General features: G+C 48.2%; 1 protein-coding gene across 3 annotated transcripts in view; it reads left to right on the top strand.

The window, feature by feature from the left end:
* The window catches only part of srgap1a (SLIT-ROBO Rho GTPase activating protein 1a), a 56,981-nt gene that overhangs the window by 27,775 nt on the left and 10,887 nt on the right, over positions 1 to 18,319 (top strand). The window contains exons 3-14 of one of the 3 annotated variants that reach the window (XM_028957832.1): positions 740 to 902; positions 2,714 to 2,776; positions 6,079 to 6,261; positions 7,082 to 7,210; positions 8,948 to 9,169; positions 9,527 to 9,628; positions 13,947 to 14,144; positions 14,704 to 14,788; positions 15,512 to 15,539; positions 16,889 to 16,922; positions 17,324 to 17,384; positions 17,798 to 17,875. In XM_028957832.1, coding sequence (XP_028813665.1) covers positions 740 to 902; positions 2,714 to 2,776; positions 6,079 to 6,261; positions 7,082 to 7,210; positions 8,948 to 9,169; positions 9,527 to 9,628; positions 13,947 to 14,144; positions 14,704 to 14,788; positions 15,512 to 15,539; positions 16,889 to 16,922; positions 17,324 to 17,384; positions 17,798 to 17,875 — 1,346 coding nt within the window. Of the gene's footprint in view, positions 1 to 739; positions 903 to 2,713; positions 2,777 to 6,078; positions 6,262 to 7,081; positions 7,211 to 8,947; positions 9,170 to 9,526; positions 9,629 to 13,946; positions 14,145 to 14,703; positions 14,789 to 15,511; positions 16,682 to 16,804; positions 17,243 to 17,323; positions 17,385 to 17,797; positions 17,876 to 18,319 lie in introns of those variants that run through there. The other 2 variants (XM_028957833.1, XR_003742852.1) reach the window with 2 other exon arrangements.

The raw sequence follows: 18,319 nt of genomic DNA, 5'->3' as shown, positions 1-18,319 counted from the left end.
GTCCGCAGTTGACCAGCAGGAACCTCGAACGTCTCCGGGGTTTATTTTAGAGCCTCCGAGCTGCGGCTCGGCCGCACCGGTGGCCCAGAAACGTCGCCGGCGTACCAGAGGCCTGCGCTGAATCGCTAGCACGCGTCACGGGGACACGTGGCTCAGAGCTATCTGGGCCGCACGCCGTCAAGGGACACGGTTTTCTTACAAAGCAGTTAGATTAATCTGTGGAGCCGCGCAACAACGTGGCATAAATAAAGTTTTATTTACTTTGCACTGATTCTGACTTTTTTTTTTTTTCAGTTGAACCCCGTTATTTACATTTACATTTATGGCGGAGTTACAGGGACAGTCCCCCCCCTGGAGACACTCAGGGTTAAGTGTCTTGCTCAGGGACACGATGGTAGTAAGTGGGATTTGAACCTGGGACTTCTGGTTCATAGGCGAGTGTGTTACCCACTAGGCTACTACCACCCTCCAAACCCTACCGGCAGACTACGGGACGGTTTCATCCACCAATCAGCACCACAGACTCACTACCACCCGCAATTCGCCCTATTACACATGTAATACTTGTATATATGTTTGTATATATAACTGTATGTATGTTTCTGAATATATATGTCTGTTGGTAATGTGTCTTCACATATATGGTTATTGTTTTGTAACCCAGTGCTGCATGAAAAGAATTTAACTCACAAGCCTGCGTACCTTATTGGCCCGTCTTAATGTCCCCTGTGATGTGCAGGAGAGACCAGAACCTGTTGTCACCGGTGAACTGCTGGTACCTGCTGCTGAACCAGGTGAGGCGGGAGAGTAAGGACCACGCCACGCTGAGCGACATCTACCTGAACAACGTCATCATGCGCTTCATGCAGATCAGCGAGGACTCCACGCGGATGCTGAAGAAGGTCAGGGGTCAACTTCTCAGTCCTGGGCTGTGTGTGTTGGCGTGGGTTGGCGTGTGTGGTTCGACTGCACCCTTGCAGATTACGAGCTCTCAGATTCTACGGTCACGCGGACCGGCCACAAGTCTAAATTATAACCCTGGAGGAAGAAGGGGCGGGGTCACGGCATGGTGGCCCGGGGGGGGGTCACAGGATGCTTTTATTCAGGAAAATGCAGAGTTTGTCCCATGTCTTCCGAACGTAGGTCCCTTCTGTTTCCATGGTAACCCTGCCACAAAAGTGGGGGTTAAATAGTAAAGTCGAGCTGTGACCTTAAACCCGCCGTGCCGACAAAACGTCTCTGAACGTGTGCGGTGCATAAGCACGGCAGGGTGCGGCGCGGCAGGGGAAGGCCGTGTGATCGGATGAGAAACTGTACGGCCGGTCGCGATGCCGCAGGGCTGCTCCAGGTCGTGGAACCGGCCGAGATCCTCCTCGCTTCCATTATTTAGGCTCACCCCACGCTCCAGAACAGCAGAGTGCAGCTTATCTCGCTTTTCCGCGAGAACGTTCTGAACGTTCCTGGTTTTCATTCTCGTTCTTTTGTTTGCAACTAACTGTGCGAACACATCTTTTTGAACTCTTCGTTTCAAATCGTGCATAAAAGCTTCAGTAAAACTGATAAACGTTACACAGACAGTGCAAAGAATGGGATTGTGTTTTAGCGTTAACTGCCACCGGACCCCTGCGGGCCCTTTCCGCATGTGGCTTCATCAAAGCCTCTGGTGCGGTGCCTCGTATGTGGCATCCGGGAAAGTTGCGTAACTCACCACAGCAGGCCTGACTTTTAATAGAGCTGCACACACACACTCTCTCTCACACACACACGGATGAGCATTGGATTCCTAACAGGGTCACACAAGCACAGGCGGCGAGGTCAGTGTCACATGACCTCCCCTGCGGTGGGGGACCTTCATGACCTGCAACAGTGCAGATTTGAAACTGTGCGTGGTACCGCGCAAGTCACATGACCGTGGTGTGGCTGGTCATGTGACAGTGTAGTCAGTTTGAGGCGCAGCAGTGGAACGCTGGACACACAAGCCCCATAAAGAGCTCTAATCACTTTGTGTGTATGTGTGTGTGTGTGTGTTTGTGGCCAGATCACTCACCACAGTTACACAGAAGATGACAATAATAATAATGTATTCATTTAAATAACACACTTAATACACTTCATTACAACTACAGGAAACTATAAAGAAACTGATAAACTACACATCACGTTGTATCAAAATAAACATTCATTTAATGTTTATAAAACAGCCAAGTACACACACAGACACACATATATTTATATATATACACGCACACACACACACTATTAAATAAAAAGTCAAATAATCAGCAGCAATTCAACTTCTGGTGTCTCTTGTTGTAATTGCAAAATGAGGGATCATCTTTACATATGCAAATGAATATATTTCATAATTCGACTCGGTGTGTTGTGTGCACAGTTTTGCAGATTTAATCGTGCAAATTGCCTTAAGCCTGCACACACATGCACATGCACACACTCACATACTCATCTGGTATCACCCCGTACCCAGGATCCTGCGCGCGCACGAGTGTGTGTGTGTGTGTGTGTGTGTGTGTGCGTGGAACCTGATGTCTGGACGTGTGAGTCACTGAGAGTGTTTTACTGCTCACATCCTAAAAATACATTAACATCTGTTTTTTTTTTTTTGGTTACCACCTTGATTTGCGTGGCATCGTACGTCATGTTCGGCACCAACGGAGCTAATGTTAGTTTCCCTCGCCTCTCTCCCGGTTTCCAGAGCAAAGAGATCACCTTCCAGCTCCAGGAAGACCTGATGAAGGTGCTGAACGAACTCTACACCGTAAGTGCTCACCTCCGTCCCGTTCCTCGGCCTTTTTTCCCATCAGCCCCCTCCCTCCAGAGAGCCCGGCGCGACCTGTCCCGCCGCCGGATCGACAGTTCGTTGTCCGCGTCGCCACCAGCGGATTCCAGGTATGGCGCCGCGGCGCCCGCCACTTCCTGTAACCTTGGACAGGGTCAGGATGGCGGCTCGCTCTTATCAGCGAGGACGCCAGACGTCACCTTTTAATGCTCGGGATGAGCAGCATTATCAGGAGCTTCGTGCCGGCCTGGGATTCCTCTCTCCAGGTCACGGGTTCCTCAGGAGGAGGAGAAGCTCGGAATCTCAGCACTTCTGAAATTTCCAGCATTTACCAGAGTGTCTTATAGTTAGTAGTGACAGGGACAGTCCCCCTGGAGACACCTCCTCAGGGACACGACGGTGGTAAGTGGGGTTTGAACCTGGGACGTTGTGGTCTCGCCAGGCTAGTACTGGCCCATAACCAAAAAAAGGGTTGCTGGAGTTAATCCAGAAGCTCGGAATCGGCTGACGCGTCCCTGGGCAGAGACCCCGGGCAGGACAAGGAACCGCTGGCGAGATTTTATCTTCCTGGCATCTTGGAGAGCGTTGTTGGTGTAAGGTGTTAGTAGCCTAGCGGGTAACACACTCGCCTACGAACCAGAAGACCCAGGTTCAAACCCCACTTACTACCATCGTGTCCCTGAGCAGGACACCTAACCCTGAGTGTCTCCAGGGGGGACTGTCCCTGTAACGACTGGTTGTAAGTCGCTCTGGATAAGGGTGTCTGGTAAATGCTGGAAATGTAAATGTAAGGGATTTATTCTCCCACAAAGCTAAAGATCTACAAGTGACATTTCTCTTTGTCAATCGTAGGTAATATTCCAATAATTTGAGGTTTGCCCAAACAAAGCTAGATTTAATGCAGCAAATGACTTGTTTCCATTCGCCAAAAAACTGATAAACCCAACAACAGTTCACTTCCAGCCTTATACACCTGATCTTTGCACATCTCTGTTATTTTTGCACATTCCTGCACATTTTGCACACGTTTGTCTTGTCTTGTGTGTCCTGTTTGAAATATCCAACATATCCACTTACAAGCGTCCTACACGATGTTGTCCAGTTACGTCCATTTCGACCTGTTTATCGGACACAAAAGTTCCACTTTTCTGCTGTAGAGAGAACCTGTACAGTATTTAAGTTTTAGTTAGTATAGTTTAGTTTAGTGTGTATATACGTATATATTTTTCTTTTAAGATTTCACCATGGGGGGGTCTGTGTGGAACATTATATCAATACACGGTATACTGTGTATACTGTCGTACTGACAATACACCCATCTTGAATCTTGACATGGCAGCAGGGTTTGCTTCATTTCAGTAGAATGGAGGACGGCGTCCCGTCTTTTTTGCAGGTTTTTGTCGGTCTGGGGGTCCGGTAGCTTTTTCTGGTCCTGGCGAGTGGTTTGCGGATCCCTGCCGAACGCCGCCGGCCCCGCCGCGGCCGGGGAAATGACAGGCTCTAAATTCTGCCCGGCTATAAAGAGCAGGAACGCAAACAGGGGACCCGAGCGGCGGCCCGGTGGCGTTTCCAATTACACGCCTCCGGCCCGCGGGCATGTGGAAACGCCCAGTCTGCCCCCACCGTATACCCCGGCGGGGGGTTCTGTACATTGGAGAAACGACCGTGGTCCTGGACGACCGCTGAACGCCATACGGGTTGTTTTTGGCGCTTCACTACTGTTCGCTTGACACAGTTTAACATTCATTGGGATTTCGGTATAAATTGACGCAAAGAAGATCATTTCACGCCATCCGAACACACAGCTGACCAAACGCCCGTGTGGACGCTTCGAAAAGCGGTCGCGCTCACGTCCGTGTGAACGAGGCCTCGACTCTCGTCCCACTGAGTCATTTAAAATCGTCACGTGAAGTCGTGTAGGAAAATGGATGGGACGCGTCCCACTTATATCCAACAACACATGAGCCACCTGGACCACAGCAGCACACTTTTTACATATAAAAGCAGATGCAGCCTTTTCCTCCATCTTTCCGTTCATCCAGTAGTTGAAAAATAAGCACATGGTGGTATCAAAAAGGAAGTATACCAGGGGCAGCGGTGGCCTAGCGGTTAAGGAAGCGGCCCCGTAATCAGAAGGTTGCCGGTTCGAATCCCGAGCCGCCAAGGTGCCACTGAGGTGCCACTGAGCAAGTCACCGTCCCCACACACTGCTCCCCGGGCGCCTGTCATGGTGCCCACTGCTCACCAAGGGTGATGGTTAAATGCAGAGGACACGTTTTGTTGTGTGCACCGTGTGCTGTGCTGCGTATCACAGTGACAATCACTTCACCTCACTAAGATCAGCATCATAAAAAACATTTTTTTTATTAGGTTTGGGACGTGCAGGGAAGAACAGAATCGTTCCTGAGGCGGAATTCTCTCTAGGGCGTCTTTTAATAAGCGCCGTAACGAGGTCGTCTGACAGGCGTGCGGCTCCGGCTCCCTCGAAATTCGCCTCCGAAACCTCATTCCGAGAACTCCCACAATCCAGCGGGCCGCTCCCGTTCCCGCCCGCCGGTATTAAGGTTGCATCCTGACCAGGGCCCCCGTTATCGTGTTCCCGCGTTAAACTCGATAAGAGCCGTAATGGACGACCCCGTTACCTGTTCAGCCCGCTGCCACTCACTCCACTAATGTGTGTGTGGGAGCTGTGCGAGCGTGAGTAATGGACGTGACTCATCGTGTGTGTGTGTGTGTGTGTGTGTGTCGGGGCGGACCGGTAATGTGAGTCTCTGAAAGGTTCTCTGGAGCTCTGTTAGGTGTTGAGTGGTTCAGGCTTTTCGCCTCAACCTTCCTGCTTGGTCGGAAGTCCGTTAGATCTTAAGTCTGACTTATATCATTTATGTGTGTGTGTGTGTGTGTGTGTGTGTGTGTGTGTGTGTTGAGGATGCCCAGCAAGCAGTAAACATCTGACCAGGCGTTAATACGTGACGCGCCCAGGCGCAGCGCAGCGCCCAGCTCCTCCCTTTCTTCTCCGTTTCCCTTCGCTCTTTACACAGGGGACATCAGTTGACGTCACGAACGTGGCCACGCCCACTACCAGCACCAGCATGCACATTATCGGCGCTTTCATTTCTGTCACATGAACGGACGAAATCCTCCTTTATTGCAGTCTGATGTGGCTCCAGGCCGTTTTGTGGCTTCTCTGTTGTTGTTTCAACCTTCTTTGGTGTTAAGATATGTTTTCGTTGTGCTGAGGGACCTTTTTAACCTCTGACCTTTGCCCTTTCCTCACCCCGCAGGTGATGAAAACCTACCACATGTACCACACGGAGAGCATCAGCGCCGAGAGCAAGCTGAAGGAGGCCGAGAAGCAGGAGGAGAAGCAGATTGGCCGGTCGGGGGACCCCGTCTTCCACATCCGATTGGAGGACAAGCACCAGAGGCGGAGCTCTGTGAAGAAGATTGAGAAGATGAAGGAGAAGGTGGACGATTCCTCTGATTAGTTTTTATAGATTTAGAATTGGATTTTTTGAAAAGTTAATGAATTTATTGCCGCTTTAGATCAGCACAGTGTCCAAACATTATGTTAAACTGATCATGGTGGTTCTATTCATTCCGATGACTGGTGGAACACGTTGTCCAACCACTAACTATCTGACCGTTTACGATGATGCTGTTTTATGAAGTCATGGAAGCAATTATTTATTTATTATTTATTTGCATTTTTATTTCTTTTATCATTTGTTCTATGATTAATATTAATAACATTTTATTACCATTAATTTATAAATAGTGCCATGATTGCATGATTTTAGTTATTTTTTGTGTTTTTTTTGTTTTTTCGTCCTCTTTATTGCATTATTTAAATACCTTCAAATCTCCATTTGCACAACACCTTCATCGATTAATTCATGGTTCGGATCTGTAATGGACTCAATCAATATTGCAGCGTGATAGAACCTTGTTTTTGAATAAGCTTCTGAAGCTGAGGCTGCAGGACAGGGCCAGACACTGGATTCAGGAAGTGGGAGCCGGACGCCAGGGATCACAGGGAAGAGGCCTGGTTTAGGTTAACGCCGTCTGACGCGTGGTTTGGTCTGAGCCGGGAGGTATTTTAGCGTGTAATGTCAGAAACAGACGCGGCTGAGTCAGATGCAGTGATGAACGCTGGACAGGAAGTTATATATGTACCTCTTTTTTTCTTCATTTATTTATCTCGCTTCAGAGCTATAAATAGCGCCTCATCGCGTCCCCGACATTCGGTTCTGCCTTTTAACAAAGTTCTGCTTTCTTTCACACCAGCGAGCGGCAAAGTACTCCGAGAACAAGCTGAAATCGATCAAAGCCCGCAACGAGTACCTGCTCACGCTGGAAGCGACGAACGCCGCCGTCTTCAAGTACTACATCCACGACCTGTCGGATTTAATTGATGTAAGTGGAATGGCGCCCTCGAGACTGTCGTATTTATAGCCGCGGGAACTTCGGAGAAGTCGACGAGGAAGTTTGGGGCCGCGGAGAGGCGACGTTATTTCAGCTTCTGGTTATTAATAGCTCATTAAAATGATGCGGCCGTCTCGTAAAACGGCGCTCAAGTCGTCACGTCGTGGCAACTTTGAGGGAAAATATTGACTGTCGCGTTACGGCGCTGCACCGTGTTCGTTTTTTTAGACAGAGGCGAGTTTTTAAAGCGCACAGCCGTGCTTGATGATCGCACGTGTGCAAATGCAGCAACCAATTTGAAATACTGTGAGTGTGGCCAGTGTTTAGGGTGTGTGTGTGTGTGTGGGTGTGTTGTGTGTGTGATTGGGAATTATCCTGGCAAATTTCACGCTTCAGACCAACAGTGGACCGACCTGAGCACGCCACTGACCTTTAGTTATAATGCTGACATAAGTAGCACTGTCCTCACACACACACACACACACACACACACACACACACACACACACCATCTGCTCTTACCTCACATGGTGTTAACTTTTGCATTTATTTAGATTTTTGGCATTTACCAGACGCCCTTATCCACAGCGACTTGCAGTCAGTAGTGACAGGGACAGTCCCCCCCTGGAGACACTCAGGGTTAAGTAGGACACTTAACCCTGACACGATGGGACACGATGGTAGGAAGTGGGGTTTGAACCCGGGACTTTCTGGTCTTCTAGTGTTTTACCCACAAGGCTACTACCAGCCATAACCCACAGGGGAGAGATTTTATATGAAGGTCTTTTTGATTGCACAGCATGGTGAGATCTGGTGACATCTTGTTTGACCTGGAGAGGAAGACGATAGAATTTTGTTTTATTTTATTGCCTTTTATTGTCACTATATGTATGTAGATTGTGCTCATATTCATTTGAGAAGCCGTACGTTTTATCTTCCGCGATAAAATAGTTCATCTCTGATCCGGCTGATCCGGAAGTGAAGTGAAAAGTGTTTAGTGGTCACATGTGGCACACCACAGCACACCACACCACAGCACAGCACCCAGTGACGGGGACGCTGCTCGGTGGCACCTTGGCGCTTCGGGATTCGAACGGTGTAATAACGATGGGAATCATGGTTTTTAAAGAGGTGCAGTGTATAGACCGGTGAGACCAGGGCACTGGAACCCGTGGAGTCTGCTTGGTGTTCCCCTTCCCCCGGACCTCCGAGGAGCTCGACTGTGCCATTTCTTCTGCGGCGGAACATTCTAGACCCCCCCCCCCTTCCCTCTTCTCTTCAGACAGCCTGCAGACCACCTTAAAAGAGGGAATTTGAGCTGCTCCGGCTTTTTTCCCCCTGCTTGGTCTGTCAGGCCATCACCCCCCCATCAGCCGAGACACGGCAGGGTTCGGCTCTCCGGGGGGGACAGGGTGTGGGTGATGGGTAAACGTGGAAGTTTCCAGGCCAAATACTAAACTGTCATCAAAGACTAATTCATGAGGCCAGAATTGACTTCCTGTTTTCAGTCCACAACACTGTTGTGTGTGTATGTGTGTGTGTTTGAAGGCCGGCCTTTCAGAGTCATAATCATACTAATGACAGAATTTAATGTTAAAGATGTAAATATGTTAAATTTAGCAAGTCTGAGGACCAGTTCTCTGCCTGTTCTTTTACATTAATGGTTAATAATTTGATATGAATATTATTATATAATAATTGGAAGCTCTGTCTTTTGCCGGTGGGCAGTGCTCCGACCTGGGCTACCACGCCAGCCTGAACCGCGCCCTGCGGACCTACCTCTCCGCCGAGTACAACCTGGAGACGTCCCGGCACGAGGGTCTGGACATCATCGAGAACGCCGTGGACGGCCTGGACCCCCGCAGCGACAAGCAGCGGTTCATGGAGATGTACCCCTCGGCCTTCTGCCCCCCGTCCAAATTTGAGTTCCAGTCCCACATGGGCGATCAGGTTAATATTTCAGCGGGATAAACACCAGACTTTTCTAGTTTTTATTCTTGGAGTCCCCGTGAATGTTCATGTCAAACATTTGGCTCGAGTTTCACCGAGTTTCCATTTGCCGCTGTGAACTCCAGCGCTGGTTCCACAGAGCAGCCAGGAGCAAAATATTCTCCTCGTTCTCACCCTCAAGTGGGTTTTTAAGAGGAACGTTTATAAGCGTTGGTCAGAAATTGGCCGTTATGGCCGCTGATATCATGTCTGTCTGTGTATTTGTGTGTGTGTGTGTGTCCTGTTGTTCACTATTTTGACCCGAATGAGTCGAGCGCCTGATGACTTTAGCAGCTGACCCTCCTCTGCCTCTGTTAGGTGTGTCAGATCACGGCCCAGCCCCCGGTGCAGGCGGAGCTTATCCTGAGGTTCCAGCAGCTGCAGTCGCGTCTGACCACGCTGAAGATCGAGAACGAGGAGGTGAGCCCGTCGCTGCAGGATCTGGGATGTAAACGGAAGGTCCTGGTCACTTCCTTTCAGGCGGGTTCGAGGTGAAACTGGCCTCTGGTGGAGAATTTGGTGAAACAATCACTCACACAAAAGTCTTAAATGGGATTTTCCAAAGTGAAGACCTTAAATGTCATTAAAAAAAGACAAGTGATCCTTAAATCCAGAGTTTAGAGGTCTTGAAAAAGTTTAAAGGTCTTAAAATTCAAAGGTCAATAAAATTTTGAATTGGTGACCTCTCAATATTTTGCTGAATTTACAACACGATTTTCATGTTTGTGTATGAGATTGGAATTTTGACGGATGTGTTTGTGGGATTGGGGGCTTTAGCCGATTCGCCAGAGCTTTCCATCCAGCCCGCACTGGTCTATGGAGCTAGACAGCAAATTCTGCACTCGCCGGCGGACGTGATCTTATATTAAAAATTTCTCTGATGCTACTGAAACCAGGAATAGCCCAGTGAAGAGGGACAAGCACGTTGCTACGTTCATTTTTCTTCTAAATCAAATGAAGCCTTCAAGCTGTCAAGTGCAATGCGCGCATGGAAAAGACTCACAAATAAGAAGCCGAAAATATCACTGTCTCCCCCTAGTGGCTTGCTGCAGTACAGGTAATATGGTTAACATTGACAAAGGCAAAAAATTTGGAAGGGAAATTTAATAAATCAAATAATACAATTAATATTGCATTTTAGAAGGGTCTTAAAGGTCTTAAAAAGTCTTTAATTTGGCTTCGTTAAACCTGCAGATACCCTGGGGAGGCAACTGGAGGACCCCAAAATAATGGTGTATGGTTATAAAAGGCATTATGTGATGGGATCGTGAGGGTGGTGCTCAGTAGTGATGTTTGCTTTAGTCCGTGTAATCTAATCAGACAGTTTGCCCTTCATAAAGAAGCCAAGCCAGCAGTGTCCAGACTAGAAACTAAAGCAGGTGAAGTGGCATTTAGCCACGATGCTGCCCACTGCTCCTCCTGCGGAGATCAGATCATCCCAAAACATGTCCTTTATTTGTCCCCAGTGCAAATATCAGTGTCACAGTAGCATTATTTATTTCATTTATTCAAACTTTTCATTTATTTTATTACTTGATACATGCAGCACCCAGTCAATGGTAGAAATGAATGGCCAAAATTCTTTGAAATAAATGTGGAGTTGAGGGGATTTCACAACATTTTCCCAGTTAGAGATTCTTTTTTTACGGTAAAATGTTAAGTGTATTTACAGTTTAGAATTTAGTGAGGTTTAATTTTAGATTTGTTTAATTGTAGATTTTGTGCCCAGATAATATTCAATCACTTTGAAATCAAGTAATGCTTTAATCCCTTTAATTTATTATTACTTTTCTTTAAAGATTTTCTCTGGTTAAATGACATTGAAAGGAGTCTGATCACATCCGTCTATTCCGGACTCTTACTGCTCCGTCTGTCCATCTGTCTGTCCATCCCTCCCTTCTGGAGAGATGTGGACTTGTGTAAGCTCAAAGTGAAGTGATTGTCATTGTGATACACAGCACACAGTGAAATTTGTCCTCTGTATTTAACCATCACCCTTGGTGAGCAGTGGGCAGCCATGACAGATGCCCGGGGAGCAGTGTGTGGGGACGCTGGTGAGACGGGTCCCTCGTGTTCGCTCATAAGTTAGCAAGTTCAAAAATGCGTGTCTGAACCAGCTGAGCCGGGACTGGGCCAAGGCCTTGTCACTAGGAAGCAAACACAGGCACAGGAAGTGAGGTCAGGCTATTTCCTGCTTTGGAGCAGCTGAGTCGGCTCAGCGCAGACCGGTCTGGGACTTTTTTTTTTTTTTTTTTCCAGAATGAGCGCAGATGCAGCTGTTTCCCCGACGTCCACAGCGCGTCCCGACAAGCCGCCACCCGCATCAATACTTCATCAGTTCAGGGCCGCAGCCCCTGGTTCCCACTCACATATTTAAAAGTTCATCCCGCGCCCCGTGGTGGTTAATAATCGGCTGACACAGCTTCGGTTGTACGAAAAGCATGTGAAATGTGTTGAGAATTGTGTGGGTGTGTGTATTTACACATGAAGTGTGTGTATTAGGTGTGTATTACTGTCTTAGAATTTTCAAGTGATGCTCCGCCCCCACGGCATTATCTGATCGGTTATTAATGATTTTTCCACATTGGTGCAATGGTTCGACCCTCAATTATTATTAAACTTGGATTATTTGCTGTCTGTGTTAACATGAAAAATATTACACCTCGCACTGCACCTCGTATACTCCGAGCCTCCAGTACTGCTCGCCTGGTCCCTCCATCTCTGAAGGTACGAGGAAGACGCTCATCTAGACTCTTCTCCGTCTTGGCCCCTCGGTGGTGGAATGAACTTCCAGCTCAGTCACTGAGCATCTTCACACGGCAGCTCAAGAACTTCCTCTTTAGAGAATATTTAGATGAACTTGTAACCTTCTTCTTGTCTGACTTCTGTATAGAAACTAGAACAGAGTGAATAAAAAGATTGTATTCATAGTTGGGGCCACTTCCTAGTGAACCAGAACTGACCACTTCATCCATGGTGACATGGAGGCACGTTGTCAGTCTTGATAAGGGCGTCTGGCGAAAGCCTTAAACGTAAATAAATAAATTTTTGTTGAGAGCCTCGTGACTCTGAGAACTGTTTTAATTCCTGGCGCGTCGGCGCTCGGGTGGAACGCTCCGACATGGAGTGGCGGGGGATGTTCCGGAATGCTCCGTGACTCTGATGGAAACGCTCTCTGCTCTCTGACAGTGGAGAGGAGCCCTGTAAATAAATCGTCTCTCTGCTGTAATATCGCTCTGTGCACTGACTACTTGACATTGTGTTAAGTGTCATATCTTCAGTGTGGTCCCATGGAAACCTATAAGGAATGTGAGATAGTGTATTTGTCTCTTTCATCTGGGTGCCGGTGTCACCACAGTGCACAAAGCTAAAAGGCGACGTGAACGCGAAGTTTTATCCGCAGAAGAACGTATTTGCATATCCTCACATGGCCTGTAGCTTTAGCGTGAGGCATCATGGGTCTGGGCTGTCAGATTATGCTGCTGAAACGGTCCTGTACGGTTCCACCGCCCGATCCAGAGCGTTTACATAACCGCGCCACGAACCGCCCTGCACGTTTGCCGGATTTTGTTGTCAAGTCAAAGGATTTGTGAGATTATTGCTCGTTGATTAGTGCGAGTGTTGCCGTGAAATTATGTGCGATGGACCCATGGCTGGTTTGGCCCCCTGCATGGTGACTTATTGGGTGGGAAGAGCATCGTAAGCGCTCTGATTTAGTGCGTGCGCTGTGACGTGGCGTTGGGGAGGGTGGGAGATGTTGGTTCCTTATTAAAACACTATACGACTTATGGGGTATTGTGTTCAGCAGATAAAGCAAAGCTTGAAGTGTATTATACGCATAATATAATGTTGTTTTTGGCGGCCTATCGAAATTTTAGCTTCAGTCGAGTCTTTGCGTCCAGCTGTCATTTTAGTCATTATTAGTCTTTGTTACTTATAGACTCATTTCAGCCAAGTTTCAGTTGATTAAAAGTTTGAGCATTTTAGTCTTGTTTTAGTCAGAATTATCCATTAATATTTTAGTCTCGATTTAGTCAATAAAAACTGATTACTATTTTAATCGTTTTTTTTTTTTTGCATTTTTTTTTTAGTATTTCAATTCTATAAAACCCAGTCAATAAAGTACAAGTACCTTGTAGAACAGACAAAAACATTTTCTTTTAGTCAAACCCATTTCACAAATTAAAACACAGTTATCTTATTATTATATTCTCGTTACCTTATTGACTCGAGAATACTCGACATCCATTCCAGTGGTCTCGTTCCTCCCCGTGTGTTTCTACACACATTCTGTTTTCTTTTCCAAATTCATTGTAATAATCGCTTCGTCCTTTTCTCCATCTGATAACCCACCGCCAGATATCTACAACTCACCACAAGCATCCTTAAATATCAATAGTGCACAAACAGGAATCGAGGAAGTGACGTCGTCATTTCAACAATATTACATGAAATATTCTATAGAGTTCCGTCTCATTTTCGTCACGTCATGATGGTTTGTGTACAAAGAGATTTAGTCAAAAGTTAGTCAAAGAGATTTAGTCAAAAATGTTATGACATTTCATGGTACTCCAGACTGGGATTTCATGTCCCGTGATTCGTTGATTTCGCCTTCAAGTCACATGTCTTTTGTCCTTGTTTTGTGTCTGTGTGAGTTGTTTAATTCATAGTAAGGCCCTGTGATCGTGATTCAGGCATTTGAGTTCCTGACGCCCACCTCCTCTCCTAACCCTTGTAGATAAAGAAGACATCGGAGGCCACGCTGACCACCATCCAGGACATGGTGACGGTGGAGGACTACGACGTCTCTGAGTGTTTCCACCACAGCCGCTCCACCGAGTCGGTCAAGTCCACCGTGTCCGAGACGTACCTCAGCAAGCCCAGCATTGCCAAGCGCCGCGCCAACCAGCAGGAGACTGAGCAGTTCTACTTCATGGTGAGAAGCATGGCTATCTGCAGGTTGGAGGTCCGGGACCTGAAATCGTCTTCACTGGTCATTCTGAGCGGGGTGAGGGGACACTTGGCCAGTACCTTTATCAAATGATAACTTCTATCATTTTACTCGGGCGTGGTCAGGTGATTCGTTTTGATTAGCGCTAAAATGCAAACTGAGTCAAGTCTGAGGGTCCGATTATTGGGGGGTCATGACCCCTCTGGAAATTACACCCCAGTGTGCAGGGACGACACCAGATACGGAGAACACCTCGGGGTTCGCGATGGAGAACAGCTCTGAGAGCATTATGTAGGGGAGACGGTTAGACGCAACTCGTTACGCGGTGAGGGTCCCGACCCGTGCCGCAGGGAACGTGACCGGGCCCTTGCGGCTCGGAAGGGTGCACTACGGGATGAGGACTTGCCAGGAAGTTGCGTTTCGGGGGGGTGGAGCCGGTGCGGACGTGACGCTAGGCGCGTGTGTTGGTGTGTGTCCTTTGACTCTCACACTTCCCGTGTAACGTCAGGAAACTAACTCATGGTTCTGCCCGCCTTCCCGGCAGAAGTTCCGGGAGTTTCTGGAAGGCAGCAATCTCATCTCCAAGCTCCAGGCCAAGCACGACCTGCTGAAGAGGGCCCTGGGAGAAGGTAACCTTTCCCGCAGCTTCACACTGACCTGGGACCAGTTTATACATGTGTTCAACATTTTATTTTACTAGTAAACTACTTCCTGTAGTACAACCTGCTTTTGGAGGCACGTGTATGTCTTGGTGACATCTGATGGTGGTTTGGACTCATCAGTCATCACCGAGGTCATGGAAGCACCACGAGATAAGAACGTCGCGTTATTACTACCATGATTAGGGGCAGGGTCTCCTCGTCCTTGTTGCTCTTCCCCGCTGATATCCTCGATCGGTGACGTCCCGTGAACGCGACGAACAGCTGTGTGCGATGCTTCTCTGCGGTGGTCTGTGAGCAACAGACCACACACACACACACACACACACACACACACACATATATGGCTGTACGTGTTTGCGGATGCGCGTTCACACTCGGCCGCAGCCTGCAGATGTGCAGCTGCCGCCGTTCCGGATGTTAGCGGCCCGTCTTGCCTCTGGCCGTCGCCCATTACCTGTGAAATGTTTTACTGTGTGTACACATTCCTGTGTGTGTGTGTGTGTGTGTGTGTGTGTCGGGGCAGATGGTAGGCTGCTCATGCTTTACTGAGCATGTACACACACACACACACACCACTTCCACTAACTTCCACCCCACGTCCTCCTCCTGCCGACTGGCCCTCGTGTTGCTTTTATTTATGTCTCGCGTGCGTGTAAGACGTCCTTCTTCTTCTTCTTTTCTTCTCCGCAGGGCATCGCGCGGACTACATGACCACCAGGTGAGCGGAATGTTGTACACAATTCAGCGTTCTTTACTCTAACGAAACGCGGCGGAAAAGATGCTGTTGAAGACGGCCACAGCAGACCCCTCTGTCCTCCCCGAATCCGGTCAACATGGCTGCGTCCTACACGCGTTTCATATGAGTTACTCGCGTTAGAAGCAGTTCTGTGACGTGAGAAAAGGGGGCGTTCTTACTTAAAAAACCAATTTAAATGTAGACTTTTCCTCCGGGATGGACACAGTAGCTCCATTTATAAGCACGTTGCTTCCCGCCGCATCAACATATAGGGTTCGCCGGCAGAAATGAGCGGTTGTGGTTCCTGGTCTGTGTGAGCTGGGTGGTCCGGGGCGGAGTCACAGCACCGGCCCGCTTGTTTTAGTTTATTCTCTCGGCGCCGGCGTACAGTTACAGTTCTGCATTAAATTCACCAGGTCTGGGCTGGTGGCCTGGCGGGGGAGGAAACGGACCCGTAGTCGGTGGGTTGCCGGTTCGAGTCCCGAGGTACCGTCCCCACACGCTGCTCCCCGGGGGCCTGTCATGGTGCCCACTGCTCACCGAGGGTGACGGTTAAATACAGAGGACACGTGTCACCATGTGCTGCAGTGTTTCACTATTCTGACCCCATTTGTGACCTCCGGTTGGACAAAAAAAGTCTTCTGGACGTTCAGGCATTCGTTTGGAGAGATGGCATCTCCTCTGAAGCTCAGCGCTTCGAGAGTCACTGAGAGGACCTGAAAGAGCGCAGTGTGGAGCACATGTTGGAGTCCCGCCACCGCTGTGATGCACCATATACCCAGATCGGCAGCCAGGAGCATTTTTAGTTCGGAGCCCCATAAATGGACATAAAGGCAGAACCTCGTCTTAAAGAGACAGTATGAAGTCTGACCAGGAAATGCTGGTTTCGGTGGTCCAGGAACCAGCAGACCTCGCGTCTCATCCGAGGGGATTTAGTCTTTTTCTCCTTTTCTCCGACTCCGCTGGTGGAAATAATCGGTGTTTGAGGAGGTATTTTAACTCTGTCCCCCCCATCCTGTAGGCCCCCGAATGTCCCTCCCAAAACCTACGGCACCAGAAGGTCCAGGCCACGCTCCGTTTTTAACGTTAAGCTTTTTAATGGCAATCTGGAGTCTTTCGTGAAGGTACCAGTCAGAACCTACTGGGGCTTCTCTCCTCTCTCTCTCTCTCTCCCTCTCTCGCTTGCTGGACTGTCATTCCGTGGTCTGGGTTCTACAATGTGTGTGTGTGTGTGTGTGTGTGTACAGTGGTTGGGTTGCTGGAGGTGATCTTAATAAACTGGGTGTTTCTTCTCTCTCGTCCGCTCCCATCACTCCCCGTTTCTCTTGTAGCCGCGGACGACGGAACTCTCACACCAGGCATCAGGTAGAGTAGACGCCGTCTGGCGCTCGCCCGCTTCTGATTGGCTAATTCCTGCATGTGTAGACCCCCTGCTTCCTGCTTGCTCATGAGGATGTGTGTCTGAGTGCGAGAAGGTTTACGTTTTTCGTCGTCATGCATCGTTTTTCCCGCTGGCCATTTAAACTTTTCATCGTCAAAGAGGCGGAATTTCGCTGACCACCGTTCTCCCAGGCCTTCATCCATTAAATAACTCTCAGCTGCTTCTCAGCCTCACTTTGACCTTTAACCCCATTATTATAGGTTCTGTATTTACACGTTAACTCCCATCGTCCCGTTAAAATAACGCCGATATGCGTAAACCTTCTCATCGTCAGACTCTTACTAACTGGTTATTGAAATGTGCGTGTCGTGCTCTGTGTTTGAAGGACTCGGGACAGGCCATTCCTCGAGTGGTGGAGAGCTGCATTCGCTTTATAAACCTCTATGGTAAGTGGACTGCGTCCCGCATCGCCATTAACAGATGACCTTTGACATTTTTTGTTCTGAAATGGGCAGATTTTTTTTACAGATCTTTACAATGTAAGTGTGATCTGTAACACTGAGGTAGGATGGACTCAAAGTTGAAAGGGGATGAAATAAAAAAACCCACCCCCCTTCTCAAACGAACATCCCGCCGCTCCATCCCGTACGCTAATTTTCCGCTAAGCGCATAGGTCTATTTATGATTTCTATGGGAAAGAAAACATGGACTCCAACAAATAAGACGGAATTCGTTGTAAAACGCAGAATTGCGTTTAATTTGCTGGTGACGTGTCATCCAGGTCGCAGCGAGCTTGAACGTTTGGAAATTAGGGCCCGTGGTCCCTTTTTAATTCTAAAGTCGCCGTTCTCTCCCGCAGGACTGCAGCATCAGGGAATCTTCCGAGTCCCCGGCTCCCAGGTGGAGGTCAACGACATCAAGAACTCGTTCGAGAGAGGTGAGGTGGAAATAAAAAAAAAAAGGAAATAATTGGGTTTAAAACGTAATCGCCAGAGACTTGCCTCCGTTTCACCTCCCCAGCGTCCATTTTCGTATCTCTTTTGCCATAATTAAAACGCATCACCTGACGACGGTGGGCTAGAATTACAATTTTCGTTTTGTTGAAAATGTACTTTCAATTAACATTTATTTTCAATAAAATCAGTGAAATAAAATGTGCAAGCAGCGAATCATAATGAAAGGATTGGTACTATAGACCTGAAGAATGATCGAAATTGCACCTTGGCGACTCAGGATTCGAACCCCCAACAATCAGTAGTTACAGGGACAGTCCCCCCCTGGAGACACTCAGGGTTAAGTGTCTTGCTCAGGGACACGATGGTAGTAAGCGGGATTTGAACCTGGGTCTTCTGTTTGGTGAGTTGACCCTGAATGACCCTGA

The sequence above is a fragment of the Denticeps clupeoides genome, chromosome 17 (assembly GCF_900700375.1).
Source record: "Denticeps clupeoides chromosome 17, fDenClu1.1, whole genome shotgun sequence".
Lineage (NCBI taxonomy): Eukaryota > Metazoa > Chordata > Actinopteri > Clupeiformes > Denticipitidae > Denticeps > Denticeps clupeoides.
Note: the sequence above shows the minus strand (reverse complement) of the source record. Positions and strands in the feature narration are given on the sequence as shown.